The sequence below is a fragment of the Strigops habroptila genome, chromosome 14 (genome assembly GCF_004027225.2).
Source record: "Strigops habroptila isolate Jane chromosome 14, bStrHab1.2.pri, whole genome shotgun sequence".
Lineage (NCBI taxonomy): Eukaryota > Metazoa > Chordata > Aves > Psittaciformes > Psittacidae > Strigops > Strigops habroptila.
The window spans coordinates 3,107,448-3,132,819 of record NC_044290.2 but is presented as its reverse complement, the minus strand read 5'-3'; the positions used below and the strand labels follow the sequence as shown (position 1 = coordinate 3,132,819).

Sequence of the window (25,372 nt, the reverse complement as noted above, 5' to 3'; positions counted from 1 at the left end):
TGGTTTTAACTCCTCCAGGAGGAAGATCTGGACTCAGAAAACGAGAAGCTGGTGGTGAGAGAGCCAGAGGATGAGGATGGTGAGTGCCAAGCAAGCCAGCACCATGCAGGGAGGCTACCGATGGGTCTGAGGGGCTGAAGCCCCAAGTGCTCGGGGACAGTCTCCTTCCTCCAGGAAATAGAGAGGAAATTCCTACCCTTTGCTTCCCCACATGCCCTTGGGCTGTATGCCATGGGGGGAGCTTTGTGATGAAGCTGCCCCAGAAGCTCTTTGCTCACATCCAGGATGCCCTCCCGGGGCTTTAGTCAGAGCCCTGTTTAACTGATGAGCCAATTAGTTGATTGGAAAATGATTAATTGACTAATTGTAGTGACAACTGGTGTGCTGTGAGAGAATGAAGCAGATGGTGCCAGGCAGGAGTGTGTGTGTCTGGAGGGGATGCTGCTCTCCTGAGCAGAGATGCTGGGATGTGCCCAGGAACCCCCTTCGGGGTGGCTGGGGCAGCCGTGGAGCTTGGGGTGTTCCCCCTTCCCTGCCCCACTTCCCACTTGTGGGCAATCCACTGGCTCAGGAGGATTATCCCTAATGCCACAGAGAATCAAATCTGAATCCTGGGGCTGTGCCCACAAGGTGGGGGAAGCACCTTCGGAGACAGGGTTCCCAAAAGACACTTATTCTGCCCCCTTAGGCACTGGTAATCAGGTGTGTTACCATGCAGGACTTGGTTTGAGGAGCGATGGACATACCTTGCCAAAGGGATGCTCCGTAGTGCTGCTCTGCCTCCTTCAGTTCAGCTGTTTCAGGGCTGCTCCAGCACTACTGTGCATCATTCCAAAGTGGCTGTGGCTTGGGATTGGAAAGAGGTGACAGTCCCCATCCATGAGTCATGGCGAAGCCCAGCACCCTCCCCCAGCATCTCCTGCAGACAGCCACCGACTCCTCCCCTGAATTATTTACACCATTTCTGAAGGGTTTTATAATGGGACTGGGTAAAGAGATGGCTCAGCCTGATGAGGAGGCAAGTGGTGGGAACAGCAACAGTGCCCTGGCTTTGGTAGGGAGCAACCTCACTCCTTCCTTCTGTCTCTCCTGTGCCTCATGGTCCTGGCCCAGCCCAAACTGCGGCACAGTAGAGACCATGGGGACCATGCAGGCAGCCTGCTACCAGGCCCAGATGCTGCTGTGGTGGCCCCCTGTCCCCACTTTGGGTACCAAGTCTGGCTGGGAGCTGGCAGGGAGCATGATGTTGAGAGGAAAGGGGCTGCTTCCACCAGCTCAGGCAGAGGGATGAAACACAAATGTTTTTAATATGAACTCACAGAGGCTCGAAGTAGGTCACTTGTTTCTGTAGTGGTTTTGCACTTGACATAAAGATCCAAGCTCCCCTTTCTCATGTGTTTCCTGAAGCTGGTTTTTGGTCTGTAAAGAAAGTTCCTGAGCTCAGAAAACAACCAGTGGTTTCCAAAGCCACACACTGGCTCCTTTAACCACAGCATGTGGGCAGGGAGACGGGTGGCTTCCTCACCTCCCTCTTCCCTTATTCTCTGCTGATGGGGTGGCAGTTAAACTGCCCCTCTGGGGACAGGCAAAAGCCCAAATCTCAATTCACTTGGCAGAAAACCATGGGAGGGAAATGATGTGAATTGTCCTTGAAATCAGGCGAGCTATACAAAGGTAATGAAACAGCTCCTGCTCTGCATCAGGGTAAGAAACAGGATGTTACACCCTCTCCTTTTTTTCTTCCTCTTAATACCTTCAAAGCAGCAGCCAGCTGGAATTTTCTTTCCGTGCACTTTTCTGGCCACCTGAAGGGCTGATAAGCTGCAGCATTACTCCTAGTTTCCAGCCGGCCAGACTTGTTTGTCTGCTTGTTGGGAGTGTTTTCCCATCGAGGGAAGTGGGATATGGCCGAGCTGAATGTATGGGGCTGCAGGACCAGAGCATTTGTGTGCTTGTGTTGGGACACCTGGGAAGATGCTAGGGAAAGGGTTTGTCTTTATTCCCCAGGGATGGTGTTTGGGGATTAGCAAAACACTCTGGATCAGTGAGCAGTAATCCAGCAGGGATTCGTAGGGAAGCTCCCCAAGATCAGGAACATGGAGATGTAGAGGAGAAGGGAGAAAATGTGGCTATCTGCAGGGAGAAGGCTCTGTTCAGTCCCCGGGCACACTGTGTGCACGAGCAGCACTGACCTTGCCGCTCCGTCCCGAGCCTGTGGCCTTGCACAGCTTGTTCTTGAGATCCCAGCTTTTCCCAGCTAGGAAATGAGGCTTTGGCTTGGCTCTTGTGTGGCGGTCCCCAAGGTCTGCGGGAGCGCTGGCACGAGCCTGGGGCTAAATGGAGCGCCTGACCTCGGACACAGGGAGAAAATCCTTGAAGGGGGTGGAACCGGATGAGCTTTAAGGTGCATTTGGACCTAAACCATTCTAGGATTTGATATGATTCTATGAAACTAGACGGAAGCTGCTGATGCTCAATACTTGTGAGTGTGAGGAAGTGAAGATAGGGGCTGTGGGGTGGTTTTCCTTTGGGCAGGAGGAAGAGGAGAGGCCTTCATGAATGTGATCCCCACAACAGCAGCGGGAAACAGTCATTTGCCTGGTTGTTTTCTCTTTTCCTACGAGTGGAGCCTCACTGCAGCTGCCAGTGCTCAACACACACCTGATCACACTCCTTTCTAACTGCACAAATCCCCACTCACCTCTTTCAACCTCAAGGGAGGTTTGAAGGGCAGCTGCCAGAGACCACTTCAATGCATCCATGTGAGCCAGGCCCTGAGGGCACACTCGAGAGCCCTTCCTCTTCCTCCTCTGCAGGAGGTGCGCAGTTAGGACAGCAACACCTCGCAGGCTTATGCCTACACGACTCAGCCCTATCTGAGTGGGATTGGAAGTGAGGATTGGAGGGTGCTTCCTAGGTGGCTGGGGACAGGGGATGTGTCCATGGGTTGTGTACAAGTTGGGGTTTTCTCTCCTGGCACAGGAGTCAGGGGAGTTTCTCCTCTGTGGGGGTCTTGCTGGTGCTGTGAGGTGTCATCCTGGATATTTGGTTTGTGGATAACATGCAATTTTTCAGGGCCATGCAGATAATACAACAACATCTTCCTTTTGTGGAGCGCTGAGAAGTACCCCCAGGGCTCTCAGGGTCGGTGGAAGCAGCAGATGTTTCTGGGGACATGTGGAAGCAGCAGTGCTGGGTGGCTTGACGTGAGTCCTGCAGTCCTTGGGAGATAAAGGCTCACAGATAACCAGCTCACAGATAACCAATAAAGGCAACTACCCGAAGCAGCTGCTGTTCCTGGGCTGCCCTGTGGATTGACCTCCACTCCTCTTGTTTTCTCCCATCTGCAGGAAGATAAAGCAGGGGAGAGGTATTTAAAAGCAAATAGTGCTCCAAGAAAATCCGATTGGAAAAGGATTGGCTTTGGCTCAGAGTCCGTGAGCTTTGGTGCTGTAATTAGCACAGGGCCGAGGCTGGTGAGCAGGGCAGGAGAGCACCCAGGCCTGGAGAAGGAGACCTTGGTTTCCTCTTCAGGTCTGTTGGCTGGTGATGGAGGGACTTGCATCCTGTGTTCAGTTCTGGGCCCTCCACTATAAGAGAGACATTGAGGTGCTGGAGCGGGGCCAGAGCAGGGCACCGGAGCTGGTGCAGGGCCTGGAGCACAAGTGTGATGAGGAACGGCTGAGGGACCTGGGGGGTTTAGTCTGGAGAAGAGAAGGCTCAGGGGGGACCTTCTCGCTCTCTGCAACTGCCTGACAGGAGGATGGAGCCAGGAGGGGGCTGGTCTCTGCTCCCAAGGAACAAGGGATGGGACAAGAGGAAACAGCCTCAAGCTGCACCAGGGGAGGTTTAGATGGAGATGAGGAACAATTCCTTCCCCAGAGGGTGCTCAGGCATTGGAACAGGCTGCCCAGGGCAGTGCTGGAGTCACCGTCCCTGCAAGTGTTCACACCCCGTGTAGCCGAGGCCTCAGTGCCATGGGTTAGTGGTGGCCTTGGCAGTGCTGGGGAGCGGTTGGACTTGATGATCTTAAAGGTCTTTTCCAACCTGGTTGATTCTATGACTCCATGACTTGGACCCAGCTGCGGTGATGCTCCTGGGGCTGCCTTGGCTCAGCTCTGCAGCCCCAAAGTTTGCAGTGTGGCATCTCCTTTCCTCACCAGCTTTGTCAAGAGCAGCAGGAGAGCTGCGTGGCCCAGGACAGCTCCACTCATGGCACCATCCATGAGTTACAAGCATGGGAAGGGGCCCCTGGGTGAGGAGAGGCCAGAAGGAGGAATGCAAGTCTGAAGAGGAGGAGTGGAAAATGCTGCGAGCTAATTGGGGCAGGATTAACGTGTCTTGATAAGCCAAAGTGGGCCTGCAAGGCTCTGAATCGAGGCAGAGCCATAGTGTATGGTTCTGTGCTGCAGGATTTGCTTGTATCTGTTTCCAAGCAGGGCTGCTCACTCACAGTCCCTGTTGCTTCCAGTGTAGCTGCAGCTGGGACTCCTGCTGTCCTCTGGCCGTCATCACCTTGGCTCTGCACTGCAACCCTCACAGCTTCCCTGACACTGCCCAGGCTTTCTCAGCCTGGAGCTGTCTGAGGAAGTGGGTTTGGCTGCCCATGGTGTCTGGGATGCGTGTGCATTCTGAGGCAACAAGCCCAGGGCTGGAGATCGTTGTGCCTGGAGGTCTCTGGCTCACGGGATCTCTTGCTCTTCTTTCTCTCTCCCCCTCCCCAGCTGCAGATGAGACATTCTCTTTTAAATACAGTCCTGGAAAGCTGAGGGGAAACCAGTACAAGTCAATGATGACCAAAGAAGAACTCGAGGAAGAACAAAGGTACGTTGAGTTTCCTTTTTGTTCTTGCCCAAGGCATCCTTGACCAGACCCCAAGCAGGCTGGGTCTGGTCATTCCTCTCTCCCCATGCTGCCTTGGCAGCCTTGGGCTCAAGGTCTCAATGGTCCAGACCTCTCCCACCCAGGAAGATGTGAGAACAAATAAAGTCATGCTGGTTGAGGAGATGGAGACACTGTGGCCCTATACACCTTTGGAGCTGCTCAAGCTCCCTCTTTGCATGCTTAGACCGAATGTTCCAGCTGATGCAAGAGGGTGCAGTTCTCCTGATCCCATTAGCACCGTGTTGATTTACATTTGTTGACCTGACCTCTAACTACTTCCCTCCCTTTACCCTGTGGATGCCCTCCAGAGCGAGGACATGGGCATAGCTCAGAAATACTGGAGCAGAGTGAGTGTGGAGCTTTAGAGTTCACTGTGACGGGGCTGAGACTGGAAGTGTCTGCACCCAGGGCTGGCTCCTCAGCTGGAAGTGGTGGGGATTTGCCAAGTACTGGGCCTGGTAGAGATGGAGAATTGCCCATCGCATACTTTTTGCTAAGGTTTCCTCCTGAGCCGTGCATGAAGAAAGGAAGAGCCTGTCCTGTTACCAAAACCAAGCTTTCTAGCTCAAGATTTCCCAGCTTGTTCAAGGGAAATCAACACCAACCTTGCATCTCAAGCTGTAAACCCCTATCTGAAGCCAGTCTGAGCTGCCAGTGTGAAGTCTGCCCATGTGCAGAGGGAATCCTTCAGCCCACGGGCATGCAGAGCCCGCACTAAACTAGAGATGTCAAACCCCACAGCCAAGGGCTTTGTCCTACAAGCAGGCTCCATGGCAGGCTGCTCCCTAGCAGATGTGAGCAGCCTATGCCCCATACTCCTTCCTCTGCAGTGGTGGCTCAGCAAGCCTGGGAGATGATGTTCTTTCTGTTGCTATCTCAAGGACTGTAGGACCCAATTCTCCCCCCCAGTGGTGTGCACCTCCTAGGATGACCTGGGGGAATTTGTCACCCCTTGCCTGTGATGCTGTGGTGTCGGTACCACTACAGCTGGTGTGATGAACTTAAACATGACAGCCTGACATGGACCAAGTGGAAAACCCAAGCAGGGAAGACAAGGATGAATGGCACCTCGCCCCTAGGTCAGGTTTGCTTTGGCCAGCGTTGCTTTGAGGCCCTGGCACATATCTCTGTGGTGCCAGTGGCTGGGCTGGCTGGGGTTTGGCATGAGCAGGGTGTTGTGGTACAGAGCCTAAATCCAGAGACCTGCCCAAGGGCCAGCACTGACACACACTCACTGTGGTCCTGGGAAAGGCTCAGGGAGTGCACGGGTTCCGTGCACGCTGCCTTCAGTATGGCCTGCAGCCATTCTTTCCACATCAAATCCACTTTCCCAACAAGAGATGTCTTCCCTTTCTCCCCTGGCTTCTGGGCTCCCAGTTGTCCTTAAATCTTGGGCTTCACCTGCCTTGTAGCACCATCAGGAGCAAAGATCTGCAAGGACTGTGTGCTCTGGGGGCAGCCACAGAAACGAGCTCCAGTTTCCTCTGGTGTGGGGTTGATTCTGCATTGGTGCCATCAGGAAAAATGGTGTTTGCTTTCTTCCTTTTGTTCTATCCTTATGTCTGAAGCCCCCAGCCTGTAAAACTCTAAGTAGGTCTGTTAGTGTTGCTGTATTTTTCACTTGGAGAGGGTGATGGTGGAATGAACTGAGTGAATGTGAGAGGAACACATAGACCCCACTGGGAATTGCTTTTCAGGATCCTTCTAAGCGCTAGTGCAAAGATCTACCTGCAGCAGCAGGTGAATTCAAACCCTTTGCACTAGCAGCTCCATCCCAACCAGCTGAGCAACCACTACTCAGGTTTTCAGGGCTGTAGGGCCTTGGGCTGGTTCCTCTGTGGCAGCAAATGCTCCTGCTGTCACCTGGGGACACCGAGGGGACATTTGCCTGTGGACAGCAATGGGGTTTGTGTTCAGGACTGTAGAACAGGCTCTACCTGGGCATGTGGGACCTCGCAGGCATCGCTGCTCACGTCTGTGTGGAGTGGTCTCAGGGCAGGAGCAGTGCACCTAGGACTGATGGACATTGTCGTGTCCTTTGGAGGCTCTCAACAGCATTCCACACAGAGGGCCATTGGCAGATGAGATTTTCCTACTGCTCCTTTATTTTCTCCTCTTCCATATTTGTGTTGTTCATTTCTTTAAGGCAGCTTTGTGTTGTTATTTGTCTTGCTTTGTTACTGGCTTATTTCCCCTCTTACATCTTCACTGCAGCATCAGCAGCTTTTCATTTCAGGCCTGGCGGGTGGTGTAAGGGGCCGGGCTGCTGCCAGCTAAGCTCCAGTCCTGCATCCTTCCCCCTCAGCAGTGCCATCCCTCTCCGTGACTCCACATAGCCCGACCACGCTGCTGATGTGCTGTGACCCAGGTTTGCCACCTTTATGTTGCAGGATTGAGCTGACCTCTGATCTCACATCTCTGTAGCAAGTACCTTAGGTCCTCGGCCACAAATATTCTTGCAAATCTTTTTGGTAAGGACACGCTGCTGCTTAGAAGTAGTGGTACCACTGGTAACATCTGCTCATGGGGAGGGTTTGCCTTTGGGTCTCATTTTCTGGGGGAGGGTTTGTTTGCGAGCTGCAGTTGACTGCCTGTCCCACCTCCCTCCCATTTCCTCCTCCTTCCCTCCTCATAACAGGTGAATGAGTCCTCTCCTCTCTGCCTCCATCTTGCTTTCCATGGGGAATTGGGGGTTCTCCCATTCCAATACTCACCTCTTCCATCTTGGATGCCTGAAGTTGGACATCCCACAACCACTTCTGTTTGCTGGTTTGGAAAATTTGGGCTGCTGAGGGAGTGGGTAGTTAGTCCTAAGGTGAATTGCCAAAGATGAGACAGGCTTAGACTTTGCTTTTAGCCTTGTCACTCCTCCAGTCTTCCCATGGACCAACAGGTTCCCATGTGAAGCAGCTTGTAAGGAACATCCCAGAAATGCAAGTGGGTCCCCCAGACCTCCTTGAAGCTACTTGTGGTGTTGATCAGGTTGGAGGGGGCATGGAGCAACCTGCTCTAGTGGAAGGTGTCCCTGCCCGTGGCAGGGGGTTGGAACTGGAGGAGCTTTAAGGTCCCTTCCAGCCCACACCACTCTGTCATTCTGTGGTGAGTAATTAACAAGTCTTAATTTAGGGAGCCCTAATTTTGGAAGTGCCACTAACAGAATTCCTTGCCTTTTGCAGGAAGATCTATAAGACTTCAGACAGGAGAGGACAGGCATGCAGTAGATTGGGTTATTAGCCAAAAATCCACTTCTGCTGTAACGTGTATCGCTCCAGAAGCTGTGGTTGCGTTGCCTAGCATTCACTTCAGTCTTGTGGCTTCAAACTGGTGCTAAATCTGGACTAAAAGGGGAAGGAATGTGACCTTTACCGAGTGATACAACTTCCTGCTTCTGGTTGCTTCAGTCTTAAAAACCAGAAGGAGTGCTCAGTGAGAGAGGAGGACAGTAAATCTGGTTAGCAAATACATCTGCTCAGGTGGTGGCTGTGCTTGCAGTGGGTCCCCAGTACTTCTAGAACAGAAGCACATAGCTTTTGCTCCCCTGGGGCAGGAAGCAGAAGAGTGCCGGGGAAGGATGCAGCCCTTCCTTAGTCAAGCACAGCGTATTTCCCAAATCCTTCTCTTCTGCACCTGAGGCTTTTGGCCATCTATTGCCAGTTGTAGCTGCAATGGTGGAGCTTGTCCCCACTCAGATAGGGCTGAGTCGTGTAGGCATGAGCCTGTGAGGTGTTGCTGTCCTAACTGCACACCTCCTGCAAATGAGGAAGAGGAAGGGCTCTTGAGTGTGCCCTCAGGGCCTGGCTCCCATGGATGCATTGAAGTGGTCTCTGGCAGCTGCTCTTCAAACCTCCCTTGAGGTTGAAAGAGGTGAGTGGGGATTTGTGCAGTTAGAAAGGAGTGTGATCAGGTGTGTATTGAGCACTGGCAGCTGCAGCGAGGCCCCACTCATAGGAAAAGAGAAAACAACCAGGAGAAACGACTCCCTTGTGTCTCTGCTTTCAGTTCTCTCTTTCCATGAGTCAGAGCAGGTGCCAGCCAAGTCTTGGTTGGTGTCAGTGATGCTGAGAGCTTGGGCTGTCTGTGCTCTGTCCCTGCTGCTCTTCACTAGGTGTGTTAGATGGAGAAGGTTGAGCAGATCCCATGTGCTGCTCTGTGGAAAGGTCTCTCCTCTCTCTTGTTGCTGGGATCTAGGAAGAGGTTAAGGGTGGAGAGCCAGAACCTGTCCCCGGGGCCTCTGGGTCTGAGTGAATGGCACCAAACTGCCCAGACACGCTCTGCTCATGGGTGGAGCGGGTGATCTTCCAGACCACAGCCCAGTCCGTGTTGGACTGAGGGGAAGGTAGGGATGGGTGGATGGATGGACGGATGGATGGATGGATGGATGGATGGATGGATGGATGGATGGATGGATGGACGGATGGATGGCTGCCCAGTTTCCCTGGTTAATGGGCTCTCAGGTGACCCATTCTAGGGGCAAATTCTCCTCCTGGCTCTCAACCCTTTCCTCTCATCTCCTGGCCAGCCATGGGTTGAGGAGACACTGCTTGAATCCAGACTAGATTTAAGCCCAGGGCTCAACAGCAAGTTGGAATTTATGCAGAGGGAATTGGATGGCTGTAAATCTCATGCTCAGTCCTTTTTTTTGGTGGTAATTTAACAACAGAAACCTGTCTCCTCCCCAGCTGGTCTCGAAGTACCTCTTGGTTACAAGGCACTGAATGAAAATGGGCTTGGACCCTGGAGTTTCAGCAAGGAAGGGTGCCCTGGATGGACCTTGGCTCTAGGGAATGGCAGAGAGGAAAGATCAACGTGGGGATGCAGCTGTGGCTTGAGGGACAACTGTGCTGCAGTTTCCTTTTGAATGAGACAATGCTTGTGGTGACAGCTTTGGAGCACACAAGGGCAGGAAGCACCTGCAGGGCTTTAGTGACCATGGTGACAGACCGTGACCTGTTTCAAACATCTCCACTACTGGCCCTCCAATACTAAGTGGATGGAAGGCCAATGGAGAGCTCTTCATTGGCATCTGTCCCTGTCCACCCCCCGCATTGCCATCACATAGCCCTTCCTTGCTTGCTTGCTCCCCGCTCTGTATAGCATGGGTTGTGGGCCCCTTTCTCCTCCCTTCTCTTCTGCTAACCTTCACCCCCACCCCAGCAGCTTTGCTGTCCTCTCCTGTCCTGCTCAGCATGGTGCTTCTTTTGGATGAGGGAAGCTGGTAAGTTTGGGTTTCTTTGGGGTTTTGTTATTCATTTGCTTTTCATCTCCTGCAGCACGATAGTCGCCCTGGGCTGAGGGAGGAGCAGCAGCAAGGGACTGCAGAGCTCCCAAAGGGGCTGGGGAACTCTTCGGGTCAGGCTGGTGGCTGCTTCACTGCGGCCACCAGCCACAGGGATGGCACGAGCCATGGGCAAAGCTGCTCCGTCAGGCATGTGTCCTTCCCACCCGCCTCTTGTGGGAAAGGGGCAGTGTGTGTTTGGGGGTCCCTGCGGAGCTCCCCCTGCTCTGATGCTTCCTCCGTACATGCCAGGCGCTGCTTGTATGAGGAGGGAGTCTCCTGGTGGGCCAGTGCTGTTCCCTGCCTCCACCATATCCCCAGGGAGAACATGCTCTGACCTACAAGATGTCAGTGGACTTGAGCTCTGGCCCTATTTATAGAGCATCTCATTGAGTCATGAGTGCCGAGCTGAGCAACTCAGAAACCTCCCTCAGAAACCCAGGAAGGGGAGGCCAGGAAGCCCCTTCCTCATCTCCTCCTCTCCTGTCCCAGAGAGGAAACTTCTGCAAGCTCCCCCATAGCCTTTGTGGGGTGTGAGTCTCTGACCCTGCCCTGCTATGACATTTCAGACCACACAGCAACTCTGCTTGAGCTCCTGGGTGGTTTCTTTTGGCTCAGGTCCTAAATTGTCTTCGCTTGTGGCTGCTTCTCCATGTGTCCCTCACCCAACGCTCACAACTTGTCTTCATCTGCTTCTGCTTGCTCCTGTGCAGCATGGGCACCTTGTGCTCTATCTGCTAGGCTGGCTGGGAGCCTGGCTCTGCCCCCGATGTAGCCGGGGGGCACCGAGGGATGTGGGGAGTTGGAGCATCCCACCAGGCTAGGTGCAGAGTGGTAGACAGCGACCTGGAGCACCAGCACTGAGAGGTGGAGGAAAGCTCAGGCTGGCCCGTCCATGGCTTTACAAGGGTTATGTTCCAAGGGGATGGGCACACAACTGAAGGAGGTGATTGTGGCTTCTTGGTTGTGCTGGCCAAGGAGCTTGTGCCACCTTCCTGGCTGTGCTCTGGCCTGTTTGGCTGATGCTGCTGTGGCTGGGAAAGGTGTGAAGCTTCTACCTTGAAGCAGTGGTGGTTCCCAGGCAGAAGCCCCTGCTCAGGGGGTGCTGCAGTCCCTGACCCCACTGGGTCCTCACCAGCCCCTATCCTAAAGGCAACGGGAATTGTGCTCCAGCAGCTTCAACTGTTTTCCTGGTGTTCCTGAGGAGCAGGAGGTATCTCCCGAGGTCCAGTGCTCCTTCCAGCTTTCCTATATCACTGTGGGAATTTCATATTTGTGATGACAGAAGCTCCCGTTGATGCTTCTCACTCTCCTGCTCTTTCCTAAGCACTGTCTCTCCCTGTTCTGCATTTCAGTCCTCTCTCTCTATCTTACCTGTTGGCGGAAGCAAGTAGCACCACACTTTTGGGGCTACCAGGAAAGCTTCGATTTAGTATGTCATTCCTCATACTCCTCCTGCAGTACCCCCATCCTGGACAAGACTAGGTTATGGTCACTACCAGAAATGAGATGATAGCTGTCCCCATGATGAAGAAATGGGATGCAGTGGTGATAGGACCATCCCCGGCAGTGAGATGGGAGGGAACTGCCCAGGGAGAGCTTGACCACCCATTGCCAGGTCTGCCCAGGGCCTTTCTTCACTGCTTTTTGTCCTCAAGGGTCAATCCTAGCCTGTCTGCAATGAGAAGAGTCTGGAGCCAGATTTCTATCTGCCCTTCTTGCCAGGTTCAAACCAGAGGACTGATGGGCCCCACAAGCTGAGCACCTTCTTCCTCTGCCGGGGGAAGGAGCTGGGAATGCTCCACACTTCTGAACATCAGCTTTCAGAGTGAAAGCGTTCTTGAGAAGGGCACAAGCAGTTACCAGAGGTGGTAATCTTACAGCAAGATGCTCTGGGATCTCCTTGGGGTGGGTCTGGACTTCTTTGGAAAGCTATGGGCTATGGATGGGCTGCGAATTTCCTGACTTGCTGTGGAGTTTGCACACTTGAGGGATAAACACACATGGGAGTGCCACCAGCCCACCCCATTTGTCATTGCTGGGATGCTCTCTGCTCTCAAAGGCAAGAAGTCTTGTGCCAATGCCATGGCTGAGTTGGAGTAAGGGGAGCCAGAAGGACACCCAGTTCCCATGCTTCAGGAGAAGCATAGTCTTTCGAGACCATCAGTATCAAGCCTCCCTCATAATCCAGGACCTGCTCTTGTCTGAGCTCCTTGTTCTCCAGCTCTTCCTTGCTCAGAGCCATGGCCAGCAGACAAATCATACAATTCACTGACCTGGCCCTCACTTTGGGCCAGAAAAGAGATATTTGGATATCTGTATCTGAAGAAAGGATATGGGCTTCCAGCAAAAGAAGCCCCTGACCTGGTTTGGTTGCTGTGCTGCTGGGGAAGCATGCAGCTCAGGCTGATTCCATTGCCCAAGGCAAACGGAAAGGAGGGAGGGGCTGAGGATAAACTCAAAGCTCTCAGCCTCCATCCCAAAGCTAATTAAGTCTTTGAGGCTCAGTGGCAGCAATGCCAGAGCTCCTCAGTCTGGGGGTTATATGCCCCTGATGTGCCCAGTGATGGACTGCGTCATGCTCTTTAGTCTAATCCCCTCACAGCTTGCTCCAGGAGCAGAAAGGGGAAATTGATGGCTCTGACAGACATAGTCCATTAAATTCATGCTTGGTTTGCGATCTTCTCACCCCAGCTGTGAGCCTGGCCCTGTCCTGGAGGTGAGTATCCCTGAGAGGGGCTGTTCTGACATCCTGCATCCCTCTCCAACTGCAGCATGCTCGATGGCATCCCTCCTTCTGGGCCCCTGTGGCAACGAGCTTATGCCTTCATGCATGAAATCTGATTACACTTGCGTGCCTTGAGCGGGATGAGCTGATCCTCAGCACTGTGAATCCCACAGAGCGATTATCTACTCTGGAGAACTTCCTTTCTTTGTCCTGATGTGCCAGGCACTGAGCCTCGGCAGTGTGCCTTGAGTAACCCCGGTCCCACTTGGTGCTTCACCCTGCGTCTCCCAGCCAGGATCCTGCACCTGGATGCTGCTGGAGAAGGCAACCTGTTGCAGAAGAGGAAGAAATGAGGCTGGAACTTGCCCTCATGCTGTGGCTGGCAGGAGTAGGGGACTTTCAAATGGGGTTCAGGTGTTATAGACAGTGAACCCTATTGAATTCAGGAAGAATTAGGCTGAGGTGCATCTGGGTGTATTTGTAAGTGCCCAGGTAATGTGTGTTGTAGCTTCTCTCTACCTCAGAGCAGGTCTCTGTGTCCATAGTGTGTCATGGTGGATGACTGGGCCATGAGAGATGCTGGTAAGGGCAGAGTGTCTGAAAGCTTCAAGCTGAGAATAAGGGACCCCATTTTGTAGCCCTGGCTCTACTAACAACATGCTGCAAGACCTCAGGGAGTGCCTGGATGTCCCCATGCACAAAACACATCTGATCATCTCACCATCCTTCCTTTGGACACTGGGAGAGCTTCCCATCAACAGGAAGCCTTGTGACCTGCAGAGGGTCTGGGGTTTTTGCCTCCTTCCCTTGAACAGGCACATCTGTAGGAAGATTGAGAAGGGTCAACCTGCTCAGGTACACTGCCCTGTGAAACTGGGACTCATTCCCACCTCATCTGGCTGCAGGTGGGAAGAGGAATCCGGGCTGGACATGGGTGCTGGCAGCCCAGCGAGGTTCTGCTCAGGCCAGTGAGGAGCTAGCGATGACTTTCCATTAGTTGGGCTTCTCCAGATCTCAACAGTAGGTCAGAAGGGTGGTAACTTCTATTGGTGCCAGATGAGAGGATTTACACTTCTGAATGGGTCGTGACTATCCTGCTGCAGTTGATAAAGCAAAGTGCCTCCTTCTTAGAGGTGTGAGGTTTGCAACCAGTGCTTTGTTCGGCCCCGAGGTGGGAAGTTGCTTTGTCTTCTTCCCAACACACACACTGAGGTTTTCCCCCTGCTTGTTTGTGTGAATAATAATGACCCAACCTGAGGGGTGAAATGACTGAAATGATTTCTCTCCATTTCTCTTTGCAGAACTGAAGACTATATGAAGTTGTCCCTAGCCTCCTCCTAAAGGCATCCCTTGGCATCTTTAAAGGCTTGAAATACCAAAACCAACCAAACACACCCATAAGAGAAATCCATAAACCCTCAAAACTTGGGATCCCCTCTTGGTCCGAAGTTGAGTTCTTCAAAAACTTCCATGCTGCCAAGCTTGAGGAGATCCTGTTGTGTGGCTCCAGGGACTGGGGCTGGGCCCGAGCAGTGACTTGAGTTGTGTTTAGGGGACCGGGATGAACCTTCTTCCCTGTCCCCAAAACAGAACCCAAATTGGACACTAAATATGCAGCGAGTCTATTAGTTGTATTCATTACTACGTATTAGGCCTGCTATGAAATCTGTGCTATTCCTTTCTTGGGGTGGGTGAACCATAGCTCTTCTCCCAGACCAGCCTAGACCTTATCCCAGGTGATGAAGTTGTTTCTTCCTGGGGCCAAACTCCTCTTTCTTGCTGGGGGGTGGCAACTGCCTATGATTTGTTGTACGATGCTACTTTATTCCAAGGGGGGGGAGGGACAAATGGGATCCAAGCAAGGGACGGCAGACGGTAGCTGGACTGACTCAAATCTTGCTTCTGTAGTTATTTTAGCTGAGAGCTGATTCTGTAGGCAGACAGAAGACTCGAGAAGTGACAAAGATTGATAGTTTAGCTGTTCTGCTTGTGGTACAGGTTTAGGAGACCACACTTTGGCTGCTGCTAACATCTGGATTCACACTTTCCCCTACTCCATTTCCCAAGACGAGAGACCTGAGGAGGTAGCTACAGCATCAGGGGTTCCCTTTGACTCCAGATGAGATAGTGGGGGTCCTGGAAGAGACACCTTCCCCATTCCCCTGCCTGCTTGCTGCTCCAGTGCCCTCTTCTTTTGCTAGCCCTGTGGCTTGCCCACTGGAGCCAGAGCTCAGCATTGCTCCTCTGCTCTGCCGCATGTAGAAGATGAATTTGGCCGGGCGCGTGTATCAGCTTCAGGCATTGCAGGTTCCAAATCAAACCCAGCTGGTTTGTGAGGGTGAGACGAGGGTCTGAGTCCTCTCTAGTGATGCTGTAAAACACCAGGCTGGGGGGGCATGTGTCCTTCAACATTTCTCTTTCACTGCCGGACAGCTGCCTCTTGGCTAACGCTGCAAACATATCACAAACCCAAGAAGCTGCTTTTGTGTTTTCCTTTTCAATTCCTATGCAGACAATACTTGAAACCTTGCACACAGTCCTCCTCTCCAGCGCCTGGGGTTGGCACACTCTTCATAAAAGGGCTCATTTAAAGAACAGCAGGAGGCTTCAGCTTTAGAAGAGGCTGCTCCTTCCCAGCCGACAACTGCAAGCGTGTCCAGGGCTTTGCATATGAATTTAGGCACATCTGGACCCTCTGCTTCACCATCTTGCTGGTCCAGCCACTGTCTCCCCTCGGTGCTGGCTGACTCTGTGTCCTGAGCACTCAACTATGCAAAGAATGCCTTATATATGTTGTGTTTAAGTTACATGGCAATATGTACATCGAGCAAAGTCTATAGTTGAGTCCAGAGTTTTGCTAGTGGCAGCGAGTCAGACGATTTCCTCAGCTCAAAAGGCTGTCTGGGTGTTTTTTACTTGTGTTCATTTTGTTTGTTTTGTATCTGATGGTGGCTCTTACACAAAGGACTGTCATTCTAGTGGCTTGAATCTGTAAAAATTGCCTTTGTTTGGTCCAATAAACCTTTGAATAGTTTCTTTGCTCTGTGCTTGTTCTCCCTGCCTCCAGCAGTTTATAACGTCTTTCTCAGGAGAGTTGTATTGAAAATGTGACTTTTAGGGGAGGGGTACATTCTGCCTTCCTGTGCCTTTTACCCCATAAATGAGTCAATTGGCTTCCTCAACAGTAGAGTCAGCCCAATGGCGAAAGTCAGGGATTTTCCCTTATTTCTGCCACCCTCCTGGTCATGTTTGGCCACAGAGGAATTAGCAACATTCCCAATGCAGAGCTCTGCTCGGGATTTCAGCTGCCATCAACACAAGTGCCTGAAGCAGAGATCTCCTTTAACATACCTATGGCTCCCTGCCCCAAATCTCCAGCTAATGGTAAAGGTCTTGGACTGAAATGTCTAAGAAGAGCCTAAGGCAGTTCAGTGTGCAAATTCAACTGCATAGCAAGGAGAATTAGGCTGCTTTGAAATCCTGAACTTATCTATTTTGTCAGCAATAAGTAAACTCCTGTTTGACCAAATAGTTTTGAGGACAAGACTTACGGGAAGAGAGAATGATTTTATTTGTGAATGGGGTGGGTTTGATCTCAAACCATCAAACGAACCCCCAGCCTGGAGCACTGCTTGTTTTCAAAGTTGCCTTTGAGAGGAGAAACTCTTTCTTGCAATCAGTTTTATGTTTTTGATGCCTTACTCTTCCTTCCCAGGCTCGTTTCTCTCTTTATCTTTGTTTTGCTCTCCCTTTGTTGTAGATTATGCAGCACAAAGGAAAAACAGCTCTTTTTTATTTCTGTTTTTCAAATGCACAATCATATTTAAAGTTATGGGGAGAGCCAAAATGCATTGAATAAATAGAGTGAATATTGTCCCTGATTTTGGAGGTTTGGAGATGAGGAAACAGGCTTTGGGGAACGTTGTGTTAATGTCTGTAATGCAACAAACAAGCGAGGGATGCAGACCTGTGTGGAGCACTCCCAGCTGGCAATGCATTTCAGCCACAGGAGGCAAACTGTGTATTGAATTTCTCCACACCAGACTGGAAACGTGCCCTCTGGTGCCTCTACAATAAAATATTGATCACTAACAACTCTGCTTCCCTCCCTCTCGTCTGGAAAGGGCAGTTGGATGCTATTCATGCCAACACAAAACATTACAGAAGAGGCAGACAAATCCAGGCTCTTGACAGCCTATGGCCAGAGCTTTCATAACCAGAGGCTCCCACAGCATTATCAGGGTATGTTTGGCCTTAGGACAATTGCATTTTAATTGCAATAGAAAAGAATTGGCAAATGAGCTTCCTTTTGCCAGGATCTGCTCTTTCCCTGCTGTGATTGTGCTGGGGACAGCCTGCTGTTCCTGCTTCTGCTGGGGCTTAGCCCAGGAGAGGGGAAAATGCAGAGCCTCCCTCAGCAGGAGCTCAGCACCCAAAGGCACCTCTGCTCCTGACTGTCTCCTTCCATTGATCTTGTTCACGGTGTGGTTGCTTCTGATGTGTTGACACTGTTCTCTCTTCTTCTGAGCACAGATTGCATCCTGGGTTTGCCTGTCAATAGGTATTTTTACCCCTCCTGTTACTAGAACTGCTTGTCCATATGGGAATTGCAGGAAGACTACCCCAGGTTAACTAATGGCGTGCATTTAAATGGATTAATTCCAGTGTATTAAAATCCTATGCAGAAAGCTGGCTGTGACGGGGAAAGAGGACTCTTGAAAGGGTGACCATGTGGAAGTAAAAGCCAGAGTCTCTTTTTCTAGTCCGTAGGAGGTCTAAATGTGTAAAACAAGCAGGAGGAGCTGGGATTGCAGCAGATCTGTGCTCTGAGCTGCTGAGCTATCGCTGAGTTCTAGCCCCACAGTCACGTAGAGGCAAAATGAGCCTTGAAGTAACAGAAACTGTTTTCCCCTTGTTACCACCATAAAGCACCACAATCTCATTAGTTCTTTTAATCTCACGCAGGACAGCCAAACAGGAGATGTGCTAAGCAATACTGCAATCTCCTCCCTGGCAATGAGAATGTAGCAGCCCACAGCCAGCCCTGACTGGAGCCAGGGTGCACATTCGTTTTGCCTTAAAATACGATTTTGTAGCTAGTTGCATCAGTTCATGAGCTACTTGCAAACAAATGGCATTCCTGTGCTCCCACCCTTCTGTATCCGCAAGTGATGATCAGTAGATATGTGACCAATACATCTATAAAGCTTCCTCAAATAAAGCCCTATGACAGACACCGATCTTCATGCTGCAGCACATGCAACAATGGTTAACTGCTTCAGGTTAGGGAAAAGTCAGGATATCGTCTGTTATGGGGAGAAGAGTGTTGGTCATCTGCTGTGGGACTTGCTAGGGATGAAAATCTGAGCTAGGTGCTCCACTGCTCAGCCTCTGTCCATGCAGGGCTGTCCTCATTGCTGGTATGGCTACGAGTCCCTCTCACCATTTGACATTGGCAGATGAAGCCAATCAAAGCAAATTTCTCTCTGTGATCATATCCTCCAGTGGCTGATTAAAGCCATGGAAACACTGGGAGTAATCTGGTCTCTACTTTTAAGGTAGGGTATGCATTTAAAATGTAATAGCTATTCCCAAATTACTCTGTGTCTACATACTGTCACGAGAGGACGCTGTGCCGATGAAGCTTAATCCAGTTTCAATATGGAGTCTGCTAAATTGGAACGTGTTGGTCTTATGAAATTCCACATGTCAAGTTATCTTGAAACTTTGAGCACAGATAAACCCTAAGGAACTCCAAAGCTAGTGCTAAAGCAATCTGGTTTATCTCCGTATTTAAAGAACTGCAGAAAGACATGCAGGATGATTAGATAAACGGGAAGGTGGAGGAAGGAGAACCAGAGACTGTCTCTTTCTTATCTCACATGGGCAGATTTCCTGCAGCCACTAAGGCTTGTAAAATGACCTGTGTTTGGCTTCGTGTTTCATTTGACCATGGTGTTCTTGCTCAAAGTGCCTTTGGGGACTGGCTATTCCTACTTCTCCTTTTCTTCTTGACAGGGTTCAGAGAGAGCAGCTGGCTGCCATCTTCAGGCTCATGAAGGAAAAAAGTGACACGTTTGGAGAGATGTCTGAAGGAGACATGAAGGAGCAGCTTAGACTGTATGATATATAACCTTGCAGCCAGTGGAGACGATGCCCAAAAGTCATTATGCCCCTTATTATGCAGGACACTGGAGGCTGTAGTTCTAGAAACATGTTTCAGTAGTTATTTTGCAGTTCCAGTTGGTTTTGCAAACACATATAGGCCTGTGATATGTATTTCAAAAGACTTGTAATTTCTCGCCCTTTATATTGTTTATCCTTGAAGAGCTATCATATTTTCATCTCTTACAGAGATTTTTACCTCCTCCTAGCTGTGTCATATGTCTCAGTCACACAGAGCAGTTAAACCCACAACATTTTCTGACCGTGCTTTGTAAAAATGACCTTTCCAACCTAGTCTTTATCAGTTTGATACCTGAAGAAAGCCAAAGATGATAGACATAAAATGGATGAAAATAATGGAATCGTAGCATAACTCAGGCTGAAAGGGACCTGAGGAGGTCTGTAGTCCAACCTCCTGCTCAAAGCAACATTAGCGATAAGACCAAGCCAGGTTACTCAGGGCTTTATCCTGTTGCATCTTGAAAACCTCCAAAGATGGAGACTGCACAGCCTCTTGGCAGAGTCTTCCAATCCCACAGTTAGAAAGCAAATAGCCAAAGGCAAGGCAATACTGCTTGTATTAGAGGCGAGTTGCTGCAAGGAACCCGTAGCTCGTCTCCTTGCAAGGAACATTTCATCCTCCTTCACACTGGCTTTTGGAAACAAACCCATGTTGGTTCCAGCTGACCTCGTTGAGCTCATCTTCACGCCTGAGAAAGCAGCAGCTAACTTCAGCCTGGAAACACAAACATCTCTTTGCCTCTCAACACTGGTAATAGTTGTGCAGAAAGGTGCCTGGCTTTTTTACAACTGAGATCCTGTTCTCCCAACAGAAAAATGATGTGGGAAACTACCTACTTAGGAAATCTCTGTGAATTGATGAAGTATTTTGAAGCAACCCTTGGTGGTTTGGGTAGAGTAAATCAATGAGCATTCTGAATTTTAACCGAATGTCTTCTGATGTGCTTGTCTCTCCTATGAAATCCTGTTGAACACTTCATTATCAAGAAGGATTTCCTCAGTTTTAGTAACTGCTGACAAAGGGAGGCAACGGCTTCTGAGACAGTTTTAGGGAATGATCTCTTTAAAGATTAGTTTTGCTTTATTTTCTGTAATCCTTTAGAGTCTGGGAAACCTATTAGCTCATTATCTGGTCACTGTTTCCCACTACAGTATATTCTATAACACCATAGTATTAGACTTTTAAGAATCATTTTATCTTCCAATCTTCTCACTTAGGTGAAGGCACATTTATTATAAGATCAACCTGGTTTTGCTACAAGGTATGACTTAAATCTAAAATGTAATGTCAGAAAATTACCTCTTCTTATTCAACATGAAGGAAGTAAGTGGGAAAGGAGTCTTATGATGTGAAACGCCACGCTGGCGTGCTGTGTCCCTAGGCCATAACTTCCTTCATCAAGCTGTGCAAAGGGAGAAATGTAGAGAATTTGTATATGGGACCTCTCCCTAGTTCAAAACTGAAAGCACGATCTTTCCCAAAGCTACTCTTGAAAACAAGCAAAGGAGCATTCAGGTGGAGTTGATTTTTTAGTCTTTGTGTTGTAGACTTTATAGTTTATTTCAAACATACTTTTATAGTTCCTCTTTTACATTTGGGCCTTCTCTGAATAGGAGCATTTCTGGAAAATAAAAAGAACCCTCAAACTCCTCAGCCTCACATTGGTAACACTGTATGAGGCAGAGCATTTGGCATTAAACCTGTCCTGAGCTGCGTCACCAAAAGAAGATGCTGTCAATGACAGAACAGTGGTAAAAGATGTGTCATTTACTAGGTCCAATTTAAGAAAGAAATGAAGCTCAGTGAAAACACCCCAAGACATCAGGCAAAGGGGTGTCTAGATGTAAACCCCGGGGTTTAAAAGGTGCGTTTTCTCTGATGCAGCCGCAGGGCTGCGGGGAAGAGGAGCCCGCGGGTGCCTGCGGGCGGCAGCGGGAGGCGGTACTGTGACGGGATACATCTCCCCTTGCCCGCCCAGCTCCGGTTTCCTTTTCCCTCTGGGCTCATAAATATTTATATAGGAAATTCCACCCTTTGCTCCAGCAGGATCTCCCCGCTGGGTGTTGTGCTTTAATTATCCCGCGGGGTGCAGAGGTGGATGTATGAACACGCCGCCATCGCGGGACGGGGGGATACACTGTGAGGGCCATGCGGGAGACCTTCCCCCCTTTGACAACACTTGGGGCCACAAACACGGGCGGGAGGATCCCGAATCACCCTCCCACAGCTCTTCGCAACTCCTGCGAGCCGCTGCCCGCGGCTGCCGCGGCCGCTACGGGACGGCGGCGGCGGAGCCTGGGCCAGGCCGCGGCGATGGGGCCGCTGCCATGGCAACCGGCGCGGGCCGCGATTGGACACTCGCCTCACGTCAGGCACGCGTAAACAACGCGGAACACGGTGGTTTGTCCCATCCGGCCGCCGTAGCCCGCTTGGTGGGTGGGGCTGCCTGAGGCGGGGCTGCGCCTCGCACAAGATGGCGGCCGCCGCGGGCGGGCCTGGTTCGCGGGGCCGTTACAGCGCTGCAGGGGCCGAGCCGCTCTCCAGGCCGCACCGGCGGGGCCCTCGGCGGCCAGCGGCGCCCGTGAGGCGCGCTGCAGTGTCGGGAAGCCGGGGGGGGGGTGTGGTAGTAGATTTTCCCTGCTTTTGTTTCCGCCAGCCGGCAGGCAGCGCGCTGGGCACCGGCTGCGTGAGGCGTCCAGGTTACCCCGCGTGTGCTGGGGTGGCCTTTAGCCTCGCTGGCAGCCGCTGAAGTCAGGACACTGGTTTCAGTGGGAGTGCAGTGGGGTGAGGTGGCCATGGTTGAAGCTGTTCGTTACTAAAGCCGTGCCCGGTGGTGGGGTTGGGGTGTGCCTGTGCTGGCACCCCGGGATATGAGTGTTCTGTGCCTCCAAAAGCGCCCAAAGCCGCAGGGGCTGGGTGCTGCTGCCCTCGCTGCCCCGCTGGGCGGTAACGGGTCACTTTGTCAGGGTATTTTGCAGCCACCTTTCTTCTGATGCTCTTATTTATGTGTTATTGACACACTGCTGAGCGTGCTTCAGTGGGACCGTCATGTTCTGACTCTTGAGCGTGCAGATAACAGCGTGTGTTGTCTTCATCTAATCTTGGGTAGCTGTGAGAATAAGAGTGGGTTTTGTTCTGCATCCTCTCTGTTCCTGGATGTGTTTCTCATTTCTCATCCGAGCTCGGGCAGTTTTTGAGCACCAGAGATCCAGGCCTAAGGAAAATCTGGAATAATTTACTTAAGGAGCTTTAGTGGGGGAGGTGATGGCTGGGGAAGGAAAGTGTCCGCTGCCCCTTGAAGGAAATGGGAATAGTTGGAGATGGGAAGGAGCATGGCCCTGTACCCACCACAAACTCTCTGCTTTTTGCACCTACAGGTTATTTTCCACCTTGTGTTGCCTTCTGTGGTGCTCAGGGGAGTTATGAGGTTGTTTTTTGGTTTTTGGTTTTTTTTTTCTTAATCTATGTCAAATACTTTAGATAGATAAATTCCTCTGAGAATGACTCAGAGGCAAAACTCCTCTTCAATAATATCCCTCAGAAGAGAACAAGTAGGAGCTTCTAGACCAGCTTTGGAACTATCATAACACTAAAACCCCTGCTCCTTCCTCATGTCTTTAAATCACTGTATTCAGGCTACGTGCATTTGGCAGGGAATTAAATCCCCAGTCTTTGAGTTTATAATGGATTTGGGTTGTTCCCATGGGAGTGGTGCAGGCAAAGTTCAAAACCCATGTTGTAGATGGCAATCTGGTTTAGATGAAGTTTCCTGTGGGGAGTGCAATAACTGGTGCTGAAAGCAGCCGTAAGTGGAAGCTGTAGGGAATTTGTGTAGTGAATGTGTGGCAAAAGCATCTCCTGCTTTAAGAAGGCATCGCCTTGGTTACCCCCCACACTTCTGGTGGTGGATCACGGCTTGATATACACGAGGACTGTGTAAAGGCCACAGAGACAAATCTCCCTAAAGCCCTTTTCTAACCTCTTCTCTGGCAGTTGTCTGACCAAGGTAACCTCAGCGCTGGGGGAGGCTGGGCAGTGGGGTGTTACCTCCTGCTTGGGGCAAGTTAGTGGAAGTTTGGTTTATTCTTTCTCCATAATAAGGCAACTGAAGCATCTATCAAAAGGGTGAGGTTTTACAGGGATTTTGGTGTGTTCCGGGAATGTGATCTTGTGAGTCCTCTCTGAATGGAAGCAGGCGAGAGTCTGATCTATGAGTATGTGTATCAGAGTTCCAAAATGATACAATTATGCAATAGTTAGGGTTGGAAAGGACATCGAGATCATCCGGTTGCAACCCCCCTGCCACGAAAGCAGCACTAGATGGTAAGAATTCCTAAAGATAAGCTCAGGCAGTGGGGATGGAGTACTGGTCCTGTGGATTTGAAGCTGGCTTTTTGCTAGGATGGGAACAGAGCAAAACATGGAATTCCTTGTGATTTTTCTTCCTTTAAACTTTGAATAGATCTGTTTTGCATCACCCACATGTGATCACTGGATCCCAGCCAACAGCTCTGGAATAGCTGTAGGACACTCCCTTTTGGAAAGGGGGGGAAATATGTCTGAAATGCTTTCTTAATTCCCAAAGTAGGTCAGGAATGCTGTCATTGGGATGCGTATGTGTAGTGAGTGAGTCACGGTGCGGTCAGCTCTTGGGAATGCTGTGTACCACTGGCATTTGTTAACTGCTGCATGGCGCTGCGAACAATAAACCCACAGAGAGGAGGTATTACATGGTTTGGTTCATCTTTGCCTCAAAGAAACGGGATGGTTTTATTTTCTGTGGGAGGCTGGTGGCACATCTGCTCTGGGAATTGTGATGGGGTTTAAGCCAAATTATTGGGGATGCTGCTGTAGGAAGAGGGAAAACAGCCACTGACATCATCCGGGGGATCATGAGCAGCCTCCACACATCTCCAAAACCGGCCGTGTGACCCGGGACCGGTGTGGGGGGGGGGGGGGGTGTGCCTTCTGCGTGTGCTCACGCTGCCTGTGAGGCTGTTCCCAGGGGTAAACCCAAGGGTGAGGTGTGATGAGTGCGCTGGGCTCGGTGTTAACTCCTCTACAGTGATGAAGAGACTGCAGCTGCAGTGCAAGGAGAGGTAACACTTGGACACAGCCAGTGTAGTTTGCTGCTGGCGGTAGAAAGTGTGGTTCTTTTTGGAGCTATTTTTGACCCCTCTTTTACCACAGCTCACGTTTTTTTACCCAAAGCTCATGTAAATTCAGCCCCAAAGTGCTCACGATAGGAAGGAGGTTTATAAAGGGCATGTTCTGTAGATAAATGCAGGTAAATGTGAGATGGGGGGGAGAGGAGAGGCAAGTCCTGTTTATCCGCTGGATGGTGCTGGTGCTCTGCACAAACAGCACAGGGGTCCTGCGGCTCCGACTGAAGGCTTCGAGTGGTTCTGCTTCAGAGAGAATCAAGAAGGATGCGCACAGCCCTGTTCTCTGTAGCAAATCTCGCACGAAACCTGCACGTTTAAACAGAAAAGGGGAGATTGAGATGAGCTCTGAGGCAGAAGCTCTTCCCTGTGAGGGTGCTGAGGCGCTGGCACAGGGTGCCCAGAGAAGCTGTGGCTGCCCCATCCCTGGCAGTGTTCAAGGCCAGGTTGGACACAGGGGCTTGGAGCAACCTGCTCTAGTGGAAGGTGTCCCTGCCCGTGGCAGGGGTTAGAACTGGGTGATCTTAAGGTACTTTCTGACCCCAACCAGTCTGGGATTCTGTGTTGTGATCTACCTGTTATCCAGCATTCCCAAGACTGACTGCAGATAAGAAAACTCCTGAGCAATTCCTTCTGATCAGGACCAGAGTTCTTCTAAAACAATCCATTTAAAAGCTCCCTCAATGCCCCAGCCTCACAATTTAACCTTTATTTCACCTGCAGGATGGGTTTTGCTTGCTCAGGAAGTGCAGTCAGCTCGCTAGGGGTCACTGGAGGAAAAGCTTGTTCCCACCCCGTGATTATACTTCATTGTGGGGGAAGAGAAGACACGTTCCTCTGCTGAAGCCACTTTTCCGGAGGCCAGGACTTGAGTTTGAATTTGGTTTGCTTTGCCATAGCATCAGATAACATCAGAAATAAGGATTTGTGACGTATGGGACATTGTTCTAACGTCTTTGTAGCTTTTAATTGTGGTGTTCTGTAACTGTCTTAAAGATCTAATCGATCCTTAGGAAGGAGAGGACTTTATGGATCACTGCCTCTGTCATTTGTCTTCCTTGTCAACACTGTGGCAGCCTTTTATTAGAAAGGAAACAAGAGTAGCTTGTGTGCTGTGGGAAACTGTTTTGCAAGCT

At 50.8% G+C, this 25,372-nt stretch overlaps 1 protein-coding gene across 7 annotated transcripts in view; it reads left to right on the top strand.

The window, feature by feature from the left end:
- Positions 1-19,998, top strand: part of MXRA7 (matrix remodeling associated 7) — a 28,897-nt gene extending 8,899 nt beyond the window's left edge. For 2 of the 7 annotated variants that reach the window (XM_030506494.1, XM_030506488.1), the window contains exons 3-5: positions 19-79; positions 4,725-4,824; positions 18,906-19,998. In XM_030506494.1, the coding sequence (XP_030362354.1) occupies positions 19-79; positions 4,725-4,824; positions 18,906-19,020 (276 nt within the window). In that variant the 3' untranslated portion in view covers positions 19,021-19,998. Of the gene's footprint in view, positions 1-18; positions 80-4,724; positions 4,825-7,120; positions 7,253-7,274; positions 7,356-14,188; positions 15,924-18,905 lie in introns of those variants that run through there. The other 5 variants (XM_030506492.1, XM_030506490.1, XM_030506489.1 and 2 more) reach the window with 5 other exon arrangements.
- Positions 19,999-25,372: the final 5,374 nt, after the last annotated feature.